The sequence below is a fragment of the Dermochelys coriacea genome, chromosome 3 (genome assembly GCF_009764565.3).
Source record: "Dermochelys coriacea isolate rDerCor1 chromosome 3, rDerCor1.pri.v4, whole genome shotgun sequence".
Classification (NCBI taxonomy): domain Eukaryota; kingdom Metazoa; phylum Chordata; order Testudines; family Dermochelyidae; genus Dermochelys; species Dermochelys coriacea.
In genome coordinates, this window is record NC_050070.1 from 166,704,460 (window position 1) to 166,721,904 (window position 17,445).

Genomic DNA, 17,445 nt, shown 5'->3' on the forward strand with positions numbered 1-17,445 from the left:
AGGTGGCCCTTACTTGCCGCTACCTGCGGAGGGAGGAGGTGCACACATGATGGCAGCCTCACCCAACACCCACCACAGGGGAGGCGAGGGGGGCTTCCTGGACCTGAGAGGGGCCTTAGGAGCACACGCAGTGACAGTTATGCAGGGTGAGTGTGCTGCTGCGGGGGGGGGGGGGGGGGGGAAAGGGAGCCCCTTCCCTGGAGCTCGCTGCTGCTGGTGGGGAGAGGGCTCAGGAGAATCCTCCTCTCTGGCCCCAGCCCCAGGGCAGTCTGCCTGCACCCCAAACCCCTCATCTCCAGCCCTGCCTCAGGCTAGAGCCTCACCCCCCCTGGCACTGCAACCCTCTGCCCCAGCTCTGAGCCCCCTCCTGCACCCCAACCCTCTGCCCTAGCCCTGAGACCTTCCCACACACCAAACCCCACCCGGGGGGGGGGAGCTTGGACCTGTTCTGGACCCCACCAAAAATTATACAAAGCTGCCGCCCCTGCTTGCCTGCCTCCCAAGGGTGTAAGCAGCCAATCAGAGCAGTTGCGGACCCAGACAGAGCTCCCTCACCCTCCCCTCTGTGGAGGAAAGAGGCGGGAGCAGAAGGAGCCCAGCAGCAGCTCCTCCACTTTTGTGAGAGATGGGGTGGCTCCTCTGTGCCTCTCCACTCTATCTGGGGGAAGGGGGAAATGCCCCAGGAGGAGCAGAGGTGAAACACTGGGAGCAAAAATTATTTTGGGGGGAGAAGCCAGTGTTTTCATTTCTGTAGAAGATGACAGGCAACCCCCCCTCCCCCCCACCAACACACTTTTTTTTTTAATACCACTTGAAGCTCTGGTGCCAGACTTGTTATTGAACAGAACATGGTCTTGGCCTGTTACGCTGGTGTAACCCCAGTAACTCCAGTAGTGTTTTACCAGTGCAGCTGATAGAATATAACTCATTCCTTGTGTTGAATGTCTTGATCCTTAGTCATTTTATTATTAATTATTATGTATTACAATGGTGCCTGTACCCCCCAACTAGCAGGGGTCCTCATTATACGAGGCATTGAACAGCCATAGTAAAAGGTGCTCCAAGGAGCTTACGCTCTAATTTTCCTTGTGGGTTTCACTTAGGGTGCAGATACAGTATATTTCAGTGAGATAATGGCAAGGGCAGCCTCCTCCTGTAGCCTCTCCTTGGTTTTTTTTTTTTCCATTTGGGGGTATGTCTGAGAGAGCCTGTAACACTTATTTGATGCATTTATTTTGTGCAACCCAGTGAGATGCCTACAATTTATAAAGCATCTGTTTCCTTTTTCTTCCCCCCCCCCCAGTACCTCAGTACAAAGCTCCATTTTCTATTGTCAGCAATTTATCCATGGTCTACCTAGACTGGAGTCGCACTTTCGTACTGAATGGACAGCTGAAGGCATATGTGTTAACTGAGGGAGGCCAGCGTGTCTATAGTGGCTTTGACACCATGCTGTATTTACCAAGGACATCTGCCAAAAGTCAGTTTCAATTTCCCATTTCAAGGACTGTGTTTATCTATTGCATGTTAAATTTTACAAAGTCGGCCAGCCAATGCACAGCAGTGGAATGTCTCTTTAGACTTCTAGTTTCCTTGAAAAGCTGATGTTGTATGCATAGTAAAGTACTCTTTATCCTGATGATTGAATGCAGTTTTCCATAAAACCCCTTTAGTATCTACTGTGATATATAGGAACAGTGGTTATTTGAGGTACAGGGGCGGGTGAGGGGAATTGATTACGTTTGTGGAATAAATTCTACCCATTCCATGGGATGGATATAGATGGCCAGGAAACACTGTGAGGCTGACCACCTGAAGTTTACTACAGATCTTCCTCTCAAAAGGCGGAGTGGACAAAGATATGATGTGCCCTCTACCTCCACCATGACCCTTTCAGGGCTCGATTCTGGAAGGTGCTGAGCATGATAGTCCAATCCGGCATATGGTTAACATTAAGCACATGACTAGTCTTGCTGAAGTCGATGGGACTATTCACATGCTTAGAGTTAACCACATGCTTATGTATTTTGCTGGATTGAGCCCGGATGAATCATGGAAGCAGTAGAAGGCATATCCTCCCAGCCTTGTGGATGTTTGGGAGCCATAGGGAAGAGAGCCTTTCTACATGGAAGGCCATCACCTCCACATTGCATCTGTACCTGCTCCTTTCATTGGCTGCACGGATTCTACTGGAACTATACAGCTTTTGATGAAGTGCCACAGGCCTCAGAAAATCTTCCTGATTAAGATGCTTAAAATGCTCAAAGGAAGTCCAGTCACTGCCAATCTAAATTGATGCTTAAACTACAAAAAATCATTCCAAGTAACACAATTTGGTGGGGCAAGGGACTACTGTGCTGGGCAATGTGTGCAGAAAATATGTCAGCAGCTGGACAACACTTTGTCCAGCTGTCTCTTGACAAGTTTTAGTACGACCTTATCTAATGTATTTGGTTGCTAGCTGTGCATGTGGGCACAGTGCATCTCACCTCCTGACTTGGTAAAGACCACGGCCATTTTCAAATGCTCCAAACAATTCCTCAGACCAAGCAAAATCACCAGCCTGTGAGGAAATTATGGCTCAGCTAGATTTCAGCTTTCAAAGTTCAACCTTTTTTGCTATAACCCCTATTCAAAAAATGTGTTTATTTAACAATGGGAAGGGTTTGTCTGGGGGGTTTGTATCTTCCCATTATAAGAAACAGGGCTGAGGGTTTGTTTCGAAGTTTCTTTAAAAATGGACTGCAGAACTCAGCATACGCAATTCCATTTGCTTTGGAAAGGTTATGAGCCTGTGAAAATGTGGGGATAATAGGGGAACATCAAAACTACAAACAAGACCACTGTAATATACAGTTTAATAGCTGAATATTAGTGGATTATCAGGCTTCAGGGCTATATTGGGATCCACTAGCGTTGACTGCTGTGCCCATTGGGAGTCCCATTGTGATTGTGCTTGAATGCAGCCATGCACATTAGCAGCTCTTGGTGGAGGATCAGGGCTGAAGCATTTCGATTGTCCCATTTGAGATTTCTAACTCAGTATTTTGCCTTTTTTGTTCAGCCTTTTTCTTTCAAGTAACCTGTACCACCGATGAAGGGAGCGCCGTCACACCAGTGATCAAATACAGCACTGCTACTGGACTTGGTAAACCTGTAGAGACGTTACCTAGCTCCTATTAATTATGTGTGAATTTGTGCTGAGCAATTAGGTGTAATGCATACTGGATCAGATCAGATTTGGAAATAGAAGTTGTTGATCTGGCCCAAGTTATTTCTTGAAGCATTAAGGTATGTGGCTAATGTGTCTTTGTCACCAGCTGATTTTATTTAGGAAGTTTTGTCTTTATTGAAGCAGGTACTGGCTTGGAGCTTTTTTTAAACCAATGAGAATTTCACACACAGCTCTTTCCCTCCCACCAAAAAAATCAAACAAATGCAGAACCCGCTAACAATGTACATCAGCACCACAGTAGGGATGGTAGCTTATTGCCTATGTTAAAGCTGATATACAAAGCAAATCAAAACCCTTTGGGCCCTTTACTATTCCTTCAGAATGTATAGGAACAGCTTCATGATTTTTTTTTAAATGCTACATGGTTAGGCGGTGAGTTTCTCTTTGTTAAACCTCAGAAAGATCAACTCCTGACCCCTCTCTTGGTTGCAGGTCTCTTGGGAGGACTGGAATGGGGTGGTGACATCACAATAAATAGGCTGAAACTTGAGTTTTCCAGTCTTCAGCTGAGAAAGAGAGATGTTGACACAGGGCCTGATCTTGTTGAAATCACTGGAAGTTTTGTCTTTCCCTCTGAGGAGAGCAGGGTCAGGTCCATGGCCTGCCCAAAGAGCATCCAAATACAGAGATTTTGCTGCTGTTAGATACATAGGAACATAGGTGTAGACCTGAAGATCATCTAATTTAGTCTGTCTCCAGCGGTGGCCAACAACAGAGGAAAATATAAGAACCCCACAGTAGACAGATGTGGAGTAAGCTGCCCCTTCCCCCATGTTAGGTCTTATCCTGATCTCTGACAGAGATTGGCTTAAAACCTGAAATACAAAGTTTTAATATTCCTTTAAAAACCTTAAGCATAACTCTATATGTTCTTGATATCCATATAAATGTCCACTCCCTTACGTTCTTAGCCTCAACAACATCCTGAGGCAGTGGATTCCACAGACTAATTGTGCATCATGTGAAAAGTATTTCCTTTTATCAGTTTGGAATTTCCCACTGCTCAATTTTGTTGGATGTCCCCCTGTTCTTGTGCTGTGCAGCAGGGAGAACAGTAGCTTCCCATTTTACTTCTCTAGACCATTCAATATTTTATATACTTGTATCATGTCCCCTCGTCTTCAACTCCTTTATAAGGTAAACAATCCCTATCTTTTCAGCATTTCTTTCTGCGAGTTTTTCCATGTACTAATCACTCTTATCACGCTTCTCTGAACCCCCTCTAATGGTGCAAGATCCTAGTACTGCACACATCACTCCAGCTGAGGCTGTAGTATGGATTTATATAAAGGCCTTATACTTCATCCCTTTCCTTATGCAGCCAAAGATCTTGTTTTCTTTTTTGACCACTAGTTAGATCTCAGACATATCATCCACAAGACAGATCAGATTAAGGTAAATCACCACACCAGTTTCGAAAGAGAAACAATGGAACTTCCTGGAAGCAGAGCCCTGGCAAATGTAAACAATTACAAAGTGCCATGGGGGCCCATTGTTGGCCTGTATCTGAGATTCCTTTCTGCAAGTGCTGATATTAGTTTTCCCTGCGAGCCACATCCAAGTTAGTATTAAGCCATCAGTTTGGGCCAGTCTCAATATGCAGGTGTGGCGGAGCAGTGGATTACTTTTTAATCTACTAGAAGAGTGGGGGATATTGTCAGTGTCCTGCATTAAAACCTTGCTTCCTGAACCAGAAATGGGGAATAGGGATAATCACACTGTGAAAACTCTTTAGGTGTCTTTGAACCAAAGCTGAAATAGCCAAAAATATTTTGTTTTGTTAGACACAACGTTGATACCTAATTTCATTTTCTTGGCCAGATGTCCTTTGTGTTGAGGGGTGGTAAATAAACTTCATGTATTTGGTTTTTTATAACCTAGAAGTGGCTTTGTGGCAAAGGCGTCACCTCTCCTCTGTTCTGTTTCTGGGACTCTAGCACCCTCAGCCCTCTTTGGATGCATCGCTGCATATCCTGCAAAGCTACTGTTGCTACAATGCATTTCCTCCCCCTTGCCCACTATGCAATTGATTTTTCTAAGCTGTGCAGTGATGTGCACCATGTATTGGAAGGAACAGTGTATCTTTTTCATGGTTTTGATTTTATTTGGCCTCTCTTCGTTCATCCTAATTTTTGGCTTTATTGTTTTATAATCTGTGCTGCAGTGTCCACAGTAGCAACTGCTTCTTGTGCTGGGCTATAATGCTGCAGAAAACATCGTGTCTGCACCTCTCTGAAATTACCCATCATTGTTTCAACTGTTCAAGGTTACTTTGATCAACCTTTTTTGAATCCCCCCCTCCTCTTTCCTAGGAGATGCCAGTGCAGTGGTGATTTCCAACCCAGGCAGCAATGCCAGAACTTTAAGCATGGTCTCTTGAGTGCAGTAAGCTTTTTATTACAACCCACTAGCATATTGAACCATTACACCACCTTGAACATAAGTGCAAATAAGCACACTGTGACAAACTGCTTCAAACTTCTTTCTAATTTATCATCAAATAAGGGGATGATCTATCACTAAACTGCTTTCTAAAATAATGTTTCCCTTTTACCTTCCTGGATTATACAGGTCCTATATTAACAACTCCTGGAGAAAAGGATGAAGCAGAGACTAAATATGCAACATTTTACACTGAACTGTGGTTTGTGATATTAATGGCAGTTCTAGGTTTGATCCTCTTGGCTATTTTTCTATCCTTGATTCTACGAAGAAAAATAAAAAAACAACCATATGCAAGAGAAAGGCCTGCCTTAGTTCAACTCCAAAAGCGGACATCACCAATGACTGTATATTCACCAGGAGACACCCACATGGTATGCCATGCAAAGCGCAATAATGTGTATTTATATTGTACAGAGTTATTGCAATGGAACATATGTTACAAAGGATAATGTTGCAGTCTAAGGGCATTAACTTACAATTTGAATATAGTAAGAGGGAAAAGGTACATATTGCTTCACATGAAAGAATATCTGTAAGCTACAGAAAGACCCAAGCTGTAAATTGGGAGTAAGTGGTGACTACTATTCAAATAAGCAACAGAACTCGGGTGGTTTTTTCTCTTGGTCAGATACCACAGTGATGAATGTAGTAGGAAGACAGAGATATGTTTAACTCCTTAAATGACACAGGGGTAGGACATCTTTAGCTTTATTGTATTATTGGAGAGGTCACTCTTCAGGTATTGATACACTGACTGGGCCAAATTCTTAGCTGCTGTAAATCAATATAGCCCCACTGACTCAGTCAAGCTATGCTTATTGTCACAGTTCAGGGCAACTAAACCTGTATTTCCCCATAGTGGACCACCAAAGGCACCAATTCTTGGTTTCTAGCTCCACAGCCATTGCTTTTCAGGGTGGAGACCAGTCTCTCTCCCCCTTCTGACCAGGTATTCCCAGGCTGCACTGTTCTCTTTGTATTTCCCAGCACAGACAGGTTGCCCAAGCACACCTGCTTGCTCTCTCTTCAGAGACTGATTGTTAACAGTTGTAGCTTACTGCATAGCACTTCCTCTGCAAGCCTACTTTATTCCTAAGGTGAAAACAAATAATAAAAGAACCTACAAACAAGCTTACCAGAGTCCACCCTAATCCTAACATAGATTCTGACAGCCTTCCACCCTTACCCTAAAGATTGGGACCCTCTGTAGAGCTGCAATCCTGTCCATTTACTGGATCAGGAAGAAGGCTCTGAGTCAGTGTAAACAAACTCAAGTTATTTATTCCAAACACCTTTCTTTGACTTTTGGACCCTGGAGAACCCAGTTTGAACTAGGGGGAGAATTTGCTCAGGCTCTTTCTAAAGAAATCCACTTCACACATACCGTTCCAAAAAGACCTTTGGACTTCCTCATACATTCCAGATTGCATTAATCTTTCTACTAAATAAATTCCATACAATCTCACCATACATATTTGCATTTAATACAATGAAAACTAATTCAGTAAGGTTTAATTTAATTCAACGAAGTTCATTCAGGAAATCGTTATCTGTCACTCTTATTTATAGGTTTCAGAGTAGCAGCCGTGTTAGTCTGTATTCCTTTTCTTATTTATACTAGCTGAGGAGTTGCCCCATTATGTAAATTAGTTCTCAGGCAAAAGGAATAAATATTAGAATAGTGCTTACTAGTTTCCTATTATTTCAAGTGACTGTTCAGTACAATTCTACAAACTATGAGCTTGATCTAGCACTCAGTGTCAGTGGGAGTTTTGCCAGACTTCAGTGAATGCAAAACCACAGCATTTTAAACTCTGCTGACACATATAGACTCCTCAGATACCATGGTGATAGATGACAGTATAAATTATAGCAACCAAAAGCATGTTAATGTGAGTTTGTGCCTTTTCCTTCCCCATTCCTATCCCCTGCTCCCTTTTGCTTCACGTCTTTCTTTGGGGTCTGCTTGGGCCTACTGAAATTGTATTTTCCTGTGTAAAAGTTGAATTGGGGGGCTTTAAACACATTCTTCACTGTTTAGCATGCACAAGGTATAAGCAAAAATTGAGAAGGACTCTGCCTTCCAGGAGCTTGGTTGTCAGATTGGAAAGAGGAAAGGTATTTCTATGGATACAGCCATTTTGTCCTTCTGTAATGTGCCCTTCATCAGGGAACAGTAGCCCTCAGCTGCCACATCTGCTCAGTTTGTCAGGCACAACATCCCTGATTAGTAAGCATGCTGCTCTCATGTCTTTATTTAAAGAATTATGTTAACAACCCATTAAGCTGCCAGTTTAGATCTTTATGTAGCCCCTTAAGGACCTGCGAGTGTTCTCGCTCCTCATGGAATGGTGTTGAGCTAGGTGGCCAAGTGGGTGCCTTAAAGGAAAATGTGTCTGTTTTCAGAAGGACCCCCTTGAGACTGGGGCGGCTTGCCTCAGAAACATTTTTGTGGCAACTCTTAATGTCAATTACAAAAGGCTAAATGAGGAACTGTTAATCATTTAGCTTTGGAAATACAAAGTGAGACTTGAAAATAGCCTAGCTTGCCCTGAAGTCACATGACACAATAGTCTCTTGGAGCTGAGGGTTGGGGAAAGGAGTCCAATACTACTTAGGATGTGTGAACATTAGTTAGGAATTATATAAAACACCCTACTGAGGAAGGTTAGTAGTAGTATGCATGCCCATTTTAGGATGGAAACTGAGGCAGAAAATAACATACCCAGTGATCAAGTACAGAGGAGCCAGGAACTCCTGGGTTCTAAAGACCATTAAATCACTCCTCTCGTTACAGCCTCTTCTCCACTATTTTTTCCTCAGCTTTTTTAAAAGATTTTTTTTTTAAAATATACAAGCAGACATGTCAATGGCTTGAAGTAAGTCATTCAGATCTGTATTAATTCCACAAGTGGCTGCAGCACACATTGTGCCATCAGTTTCAACAATATAATTGTGGCTCCTCTTTTGGCTAAACAACTGGCAGAAATTTACATTGGGGAAGAAAAAAAAAAAAACCAACCCAGAATGTGCCTTGTATCCAATTTCTCCTCGGGAAAAAAGAAAGATACCTTTCCTTTTGTTTAACTCGTCTTCTACATACTTGTATATTTATCCCATTTCTATTCTCTACCTACAATGCTTTAAAAATGCAGAAAACCTCTTTAACTGATAATCCCTGCCATCAGCATCCTATTGCAACTCCTTTACAAGTTCCTCTCATCTCATCTTCACAAGTCTCACAGAGCAGAGATAAGGTAAGACGTTGCAGTGCTTATGTCGGCACACACATTTTAGTCTGAACTGCTAGGAAAGGGCTATAGGTGCTGTAGAGGGAGGCATTCATTTTTGTTTTATCACCACCTCCAAGGTCACATCGCATACAGTGCAGGTTTTACACAAAACTCAATTAAAGACTTGAATTTGGAACTTTCATCCTCTGCTGTCCTGTACAAATACTACAAGTGAAATTTGCCGTAGAGACTAACAAATTCGTTTTCAACTGCCATGAGTTTTTATTGTAAAAATCATTCCATTGTCCTGTAGTTGAGTACAATGGCCCAGATTCTCAACTGGTGTAAATCAGCATAGCTCTGACCATTATTTTTAGCTACATTTTCAGTGTAATCTAACCACAGAATAAAACTCTTGTCACAGCACCTGGGCTAATGTAGCATTGCTGTTAACAACTCTCCTTCCTTTTAAATCTCAGTTTGATTTTATTGCCGAGATGTCAGAGTCCGCAAGTAGTGTTACTCTAAAAAGTTACACAATGCATTTTGAGGTATAGTTAGCGAGTATGCAACCTGTGTGCTGTGGCAATCAAACCTGGAATTAATTGAAGTGTTTTGCATGAGAATTTCTTGCATGGTGCACGTTTTATTACTGCACAGCTGTTAGCAGTTGAAGATTCTGTGACAGATGATCCAAAGTGGTGTATAGCTGCCACTTTAAAGTGCATAGTTGTGTGTTAGTGTACAGTGGGAGTTTTAGTATGTTTAAAAAAAACCATTTGGGGCTCTACTTGTCGATTTAACATACAATTTGTTTTACACAACTTTTTGGAAAGCCAGAGAGCAAGAAAGGTCAAATGGTGGTTAGAGACGCATACTTACACAAATTCACAAAAGCTAGTTGCTAAAATTGCCATGTATTGTCCCCTGGCAGATAAGCCAGGTGCTTCCTAACCTTGCAAGTGTTCCATCAGTTGTCTATTTCCTGGTTCTAAAACGGAATGGCAATTACTGTGGTAATGTGTTTCAATTGCATGCTTAACAAGAGATCTTCAAGAGATCACCTTGTTAAACCGCATTGCAGCAAGCCATTGTTTCCACAGGGAACAACAGCTGGAGCTAGTGATAATGATGTTCTGTTATCAGCCTAAAAACCTCTACCACTACCATGTTACTTTACTACTATGGCTTCTCCTGCAAAATACAGCCCCTGAAAATAAATAACTTTGTAACAGATTTGAGCTGAAATGTTAATCTTTTACATTTTTCATGTAAACCTTTCATAAGCACATCCCTTTTATTCCACTATTCCTAGGGACTAGCAGATACAAAAATTCCAGGACCCGGCTCTCCTTTGAGTAATCGTAGCAACCAAAGCACTTCCATTCTACAAATACCGAGTCAGAGGCAGATGAGTTGTACCTACTCCCAAGGTTCTTTGCATCGCAGTGTCAGTCAACTTATTGACATTTATGACAAGAAGTCCCCAATAGAAGATTCTGTGTGGGATACCATTATACATAGTCACGATAGTGGTTTGGTAAGTTCTTATTCTAGTTCTACAATTCCATGAATGCATGCACATTTGGCATTATCTTAGTAACTGATGTTTACCAAGATGCTGGGCAAAATTTCCAAAAGCATCTAGGCCCAGATCCTCAAAGGTAATGAGAGTTACTTGCCTAAATACCTTTGAGGTGCTGGGTCCTAATGACTAGCCTAAATCCTATTTTCAGAAGCAGCTAAGTCACTTCTGAAAGTGGGACTTGAATCACAAAGGTGCTTTTGGAAATGTTACCCACTAACTATTTTACGGTTACGGTACTGTATATTTTTTTCCTTTTTGCACACACCTACAGCGAAAACATGACATTCATTGAAATGTTTCAGTAGTCTATTAGTTATGTGGCTCTCATGCGGTTTCTAAACTGATATAATTAAAGCAGTACAATTCCCGAGAGTGGATGCAATTCTACCACTGTAAAGGTGCGTATAGCAGTACAGGTTATTCACCAAAACGTATGGGAATTAACTAACTATTTTGGTGAGGGATGTGATTTTATGACAGTATAAAGCTGTATCTAGACCAGGTCTCAGTTTGATAATGCAGTCAAGTATTGTGACTGCGTGTAGCAAGTCTATTTTCTTCTGAACAACAAGTCTCAGTTATTTCTAGTTTTGTTGTTCTATGACTAGGTCAGTATTTATAGTTCTCTAAATTTGTACTTAATTTTTCCCCCCCAGTATGTGGATGATGAAGACCTTGTGAATGCCATCAAAGGCTTCAGTACAGTAACTAAAGAACATACAACCTTCACTGACACCCAGTTGTGATACCTATTTGGAGTAAGTATCACAGCCAACCCAAAGCAGCTGAAGGAGCACAAAATCTTTGTTTTGTTCAATTTAACATGTAAAAATTAATTTTTCATGTAACAGTTTTGGGATTATGTTTTAAAAAGTGTGCCTACTGGAACTTTAGCAGTATGAATGCATTTTCTAGGAGTACTGAGCCAAGAATATAGTTATATCTTGTAAATGTGCTCTCTACATATCCATCAGCGTTAAACATTTATTGCAAATATTGTACAGAAATATTTCAAAAGGGGAAGGTGAGAAGAATGTATTATATGTACAACGTTGTGTCATAGTACTGGCAAGACCTTAAATGGCTAATATAATATACAGAGAAGTTTCACAAAACACTTAACAGCTGCACATACCTAATCCTGAAACTTTAATCATGTTTCATTATATTATACAGTGGTGGGAAATTTATCATCAGTGGGGAAAAAAGGGTTTTGGTCAACAACAAGTATATAAAAATGAAGAATAAATTTAGATCTGATCTGAGGAGCATTACAACCCACTTTGCTCACTTTAATTAAGACGACAAAGAAGGAAGAGTTAGTTCCGTCTATGAAATATTGCTACAGATGCAAAAGCACAGAAAATTTGTGCAATTGCCTGTCTAGTCAGGAACCCTAAAATGTTTGTCCATGTAAATCATGTACGACAGGAGATTGATTTAAAATCACTAAAGATGTGATCCTGTGACATCCTGAGTACTCTCAATTTCCAGAATAAGATTTGAGGGTGCTCAGAACCTTGCTATGCCAGACTGTGCAAGAGTAAATTTTAAATGTATCAAAATGTAATTTAGTGAAAGCTGTTCTGGATTTTACTCACATGTATTGTAGTTTCTAGTGCCTGCCCTCTGGTGTTGGTCTTAGAGAAATAAGTTAGGATGATCATAGCTCTAAAAACAAATTATTAAATTATTTAAATGTTAAAGACACGCTTCATTCCTATTAAATCTGTGGTGGATCAGCTGCTTCAATGTTTAGCATTGTAATGAAGCCTCTTCCCCGAAAACTATCTTGATTGTCATGCATTGGGCATGATCCTTACATTGTGCAATTGGAAATTGCTTTGAGAAACAGTGAAATGCAAAACATCATCAAATTAGGAAATGGCTGTGACAAAAACAAAATGGTAAAAAACCCACCCTAAGGTAAGCTTCACAGGAAAGAACAAAAGAGCTATTACAGCTTTGTTTTAAACAGACAGATCTCATTGTTTCTATCCAAACTGCTGGGAGTGAGACAGAATACCTATGAGCTGAGCTGGAACATTAGGGCCCCTAGAGGAAATCTGTTTACTGTAATGTGTACAATTATTGCCAGTGTTTGTTTTTACATACATTTAGGGCTGGATAGAATTCTGTTCTTTCCTCCCCCCATACCTTACTCTACAAATAGTCTCATTTAAATTAAACAATAAGGAAATACTCAAAAGGAGTAGGGAGGCAGAATTCAAGTATTGGCTGTTATGGTGTATATGTTGCAATACTATCAATTTCTTATATAGTGTACAGTACAGATTAGAGTATCTATTTCTGTGGTGGGGGGAAAAAAAGCATTGCATTGTTCAAACTGTAGTAATTAGTTTATTTTCAAGACTAGGATTCTATTATGCCTGTAAATTAATCTGAAAATATAGATTAATAAAAGGTTATATCTAAATTTAATACAAGTATTTTTGTTACCACATAATATAAAGAACCAAAAAAGCGTGTGTTTAAAAATTAGGCTGAATGTACAAGCCTGATATTAATTTTACAATAAGAAAGTAAAGTAGTGACACTGTGCTGCCTTTTCTCCAGTTCACCTTTTAAACAATCCACAACATTAAAAACTGGGCTATTTAACAACAGAAAGTTCAAAACAGACTGTGGTACAGGATTGTCTGCCTTGTAACTTAAAGCTGGCCGAGGGAGATAATCAATGCTGGCGTTCATAATGTAACATTCCTACCCTACAGATCAATTCAAAATGTATTAAAATCAGCTACTTTATAGGGATTGAGTCACAAAAAAAAGCAGGTGTGAATTTGACCAGTCATCTTATTTCACATGCAAGCACCATTAAATCTTGGCTTGTTTTCAGTATTATGTAAATGTTGTGGTAATGGTTTTATCCAAAGACTTTCTCCCATTTTAAAAATTTGGTTATTCATTATGTGGAAATGTCCCAAGTGTACAGATAGCCTTATTCTGCAAATACAAATGGAGACTTGGAAGTAACAGCACTTTCCACTGCCTCTAGTTAAAGAAACCCTTATCAGCTGCACCTCCTGTTTATTCTTGCTGATGTTTCCTTTCCTAAGAAAGATCTTGTCTGAAGAGCAGCATCTTTAGTTTGCACTTTAAGACGTGAACAAAATCATTGCGCAACTGCAACACTGAGCATGACAGTCACTGACTTGTACCATGAACTCTACTAGCAACAGAAGTCATATACACAGACCCACAGTACTAGGAGGGACAGTTCTAAGGTGGGTCTAAAGTTAGCTTCCATAAGTGGAAGGGAATGAAAGGATTAAGAATAGAAGTGTGAGCACTGTATAAGTAAAGGAATACCACAGCAGTCAATATTTAAGTAGAACTCTACAAATATTATAGTGCATTCATGCCATGGAATGAAGTAGATTTAATCTCCCCATATTAATATGAAAGAATGTTTACTACAGTAAAGCCTAAGAACCAACCAAGTATCAGGCCTCACTGTGTAAAAAGAGTAGTAGATAATCCCTCCCCTGAGGAGTTTACAATCTAAACAGACACAGAATGGGGGAAGCAGTACAACTGAGTGAACAATGTAATGACTGCAACCAGCCATGATTTTTTTTTTTTTTTTGGAGGGGGGATAAGCTAACTGGAAAGAAGGGGACAGGGCAGGTGTGAATCTGAAGTGAAAGGCAAATTGTTAGGAGGGGGAAGAGGGTTGGAGGAAAGAGCCAATAAGCACAGGGGAAAGAGAAAGTTCTGAAGGTCCCTGCTTTAGCTGCTCTTATGACAGTGTGTCTGGGTATGGCTCCTTCCTCCAGTTTTTCCCCAAGGCTACACACCTGGGAGCACTGGCCCCTGCTGGCGTCTATTTTACCCCCTGAAGCAGTTCCTGCTTTTGAGACTCCAGCTGCTAGGAGCAGTCGGAGTCTCAAAGTAGGGTGGTAATCTAAAACTACCAGACTGGGTTTCCTCCAAGAACTGAAAATAAAGCTGGTTCTCACATCACCACACCATACCTATTTGTACAACCCCACTGAAAGTCTGAGCCAGAAAAAATAAAAACAGCTTGAAACTTTCAGCTCACTGGGTGAACTTGCAAGGCTGACTTTACAAAAATAACTGTAAAATGAGCCTATTTGATATGATGTTATTAACTAATGCACAATGCTTTCCATTTGGAATTTTTCAGCACAGAACTACACTGACCTCAGTCTGCGGATCCAATTTTTCCCCTATATTTTATGGCAAATGACATCAAGCGCAAGAGTAATAACCAAAACCACATGCTATAAACACTCTACTACGAAGAGCGCTGCATAACTTGAAAGATGGTCTCTTTCAGCAACAGAAGTTGGTCTAATATTCTGGGACCAACATGGCTACAACCCAGCATTCTACTAAATCATTTTTAGCCTCTTCTTTAAAGAGAACTAAAATTTGAGGAAGGAGAAAAGGATATTCTAGCTCATTTGTTTTTCCATTTCTGTAAATCGACAAGTTTTGACAAATTTAAAAATTTATAAGTCACTGCTCCTAAATGTCTGCAGACTGTCCTAGTGAATAACCAAGCAAAATAGCAGGCACCTTTCACAAGCCCCAGCCTTACCTGGTTCAAGACACCAGAGTCTCAGGTCCTTGAAAACTCTCATCCAAATTTGTGGAAACTGTCTGCAAAGAAACTGACATATGTATTAAGGACTGCAACTAGAACAAAAAACTCCCTCACACTAGCAAAACTCAATGACTTAGTACTTCCAGCTAAAGTCTGCACATTATGGGAAAGCAATGTATCTTTATAAAAATACATTAAAGTTGTATGGGAGGTAACGCTGTATGCCCTACTTTTACTGAAGTTTAGTACTACTGTTGCTGTAAGGAAGATGTGGGGGGACTTGAATCCAGCATTTCTGGTTGAGGGCTGAAAACTCATGATCTGGAAGAGCATAACACCACTATGGCATTGTTGTACAGCAGCAAACTTAGAAGAGGAATGTATGAATAGCCTAGTAAGTTTTCTAAGAAATGGACTAAATATCTCTTGTTAGACATTAGTGTTAATGAGCAGCAAAATGCGTGCTTTTTTTCCCCCTCCACAAGAGGTTATAGTTTATAATTTCAGCTATTTGAAAGCTCTGCAAAGAGAAATGAGGGGAAAAGTACAGGTAGTAACATTCCTGTGCATTTTAATATTAGGACCAAGATATGCAAAATAATGTTTTAGCACAGCTGTAAGCATAAAGACTTTTTGAATTTGTTTCATAAACAAAAGAATTGTAGCACATAAATGTCAAATTTATCAATACTGAAAAAACAACAGTCGCTCTACAATCAAGGCAAACTTCAGCAAGAGAAGCTTTTCAAATTAATGGAATAGCTTTTAGCACCCAGCTAATTTTCTACTTTATATTATCTTGAAGGAGGTGAAAGGGCCAGATGGGTGACTCCAGGGAATTGCAAATAATATTCATGGTAACTTTAATGGCCAGTAAGCAAGTGACATTTAATATTTTGGTGATTGCAAAGGTAAGGTCCAGTAATGGGACTTAGAAAGTTACCTATAAAACTCTTCCTAAGACAAATACTGTAATGCATGCTGGACTGCATAAAACAGGATTTTACATCAATGTTTTGTACCAAGTGTTGTTTGGCTTTATACAATATGAAAATGAAGTACATCAATTTAGAGTATGTTTGCTGGTTGTGCTGTAAACCCAAGTTGTTGAGATGCACTATGAAAAATTACAGTTTTAACTCTTTCAGTTAGGCACACTCAAATGAAACTTTTTTAAAACAATAAATCTGTAGTATAAAAGTTACATCCAGTTAAGTGTTAACTTTCATCTGAACCCCTGAAAACAAATGTACACGACTTAGCATTTTCACAAGCTATAGTCTTGGCAGGCAGAGTCACTTTTCTTGTGGCGTGGAGAAGTGGTAGTCTTTGTGGGTGATGGGGACGCTGTACCAGGTGATTCAGGTCCTCCTTCCACAATAACTGGTGAAGACACCAGAGGAGGTACTTTCTTTCTTCCCAGAAACCCTCCTCCATCAAATCCACTTTTCTTTTTATTCTCTACTTTGTTCTCACTTTCATCATCTGGCCCTCTTTTCTTCACTTCTGAAGAGCTTTCAGGCACTTTCTGACCCTCTGCACCAGCATCTGATGATATTTTAGTAGCTCTTACTTCAAGTACTGTTGCCTTTTTGTCTGTTGGATTGCTCTCACCTGCTGTCTTCTTCATTTCAGCTTGTACTGGACTCAGATTGCCAGTCTCAGGGACAGCCTTGTCCACCATACTATTGTTCATATTAAAAGTCTGAAAGTCCTTGTAACTGTGAAAGCTCTCAGTCCGTCTTGCCCTTGCTAATAAAGGACTCTCTCTATATGGCCTTACTGAGCCATATGTAGCAGCTTCATGGATGGTTTCATGGTGCTGTAACTGGAGGCTGAAAACACATTCAACAGTAAAACATTTCTCCCTCCTTTCTCATGTCACGGGTTACAACAAATACTGATGCAAACAAACATCACAGTCAACAGTCTTCAGCTTTCAAAGGTAAGAAACATGCAGCACATTGTTCCTTCTCTCTAGCCAAATAGAAAACCATTTGGAATTTGTGAAGAGTATATTGGATTCCCAAATGTGTTACAGAGCATATACTTCTGAACACCTGAGGCCTGATACGCATACAACTGACAGGATGTTACACAAAGAGAAATACGATTTTTGAGGGAGGATGTTTCAGAACTATGAATCTCAGAGCACACTCAGCTGTTCTTGTCCTATAATTGGCAGTGGAATGTGCTCAGGATTTCCAACCTGCCTATCTCTGTGAGCAAGGGCTCACTCATTCCCTAAATTGTACACATGCAACTCCAATGGGAGCAGTGTCCCAAAAACATCAGGGCACTTATTTAGGGGCCCAAATATAGACTAAGGGGTGCCTAAAATTAGACACTC

General features: G+C 40.5%; 2 protein-coding genes across 4 annotated transcripts in view; one reads left to right on the forward strand and one right to left on the reverse strand.

Moving 5' to 3' along the window:
- USH2A (usherin) overlaps positions 1-13,031 on the forward strand; it is a 590,403-nt gene extending 577,372 nt beyond the window's left edge. The window contains 5 exon segments of the mRNA XM_038396580.2: positions 1,304-1,480; positions 3,065-3,148; positions 5,807-6,051; positions 10,229-10,453; positions 11,158-13,031. Of these exon segments, the coding sequence (XP_038252508.1) occupies positions 1,304-1,480; positions 3,065-3,148; positions 5,807-6,051; positions 10,229-10,453; positions 11,158-11,247 (821 nt within the window). The 3' untranslated portion in view covers positions 11,248-13,031.
- A 328-nt stretch (positions 13,032-13,359) lies between these two features.
- Positions 13,360-17,445, reverse strand: part of KCTD3 (potassium channel tetramerization domain containing 3) — a 60,460-nt gene continuing 56,374 nt past the window's right edge. For all 3 annotated transcript variants that reach the window (XM_038396585.2, XM_038396582.2, XM_038396581.2), the window contains one exon: positions 13,360-16,930. In XM_038396585.2, the coding sequence (XP_038252513.2) occupies positions 16,363-16,930 (568 nt within the window). In that variant the 3' untranslated portion in view covers positions 13,360-16,362. The remainder of the gene's footprint in view (positions 16,931-17,445) is intronic.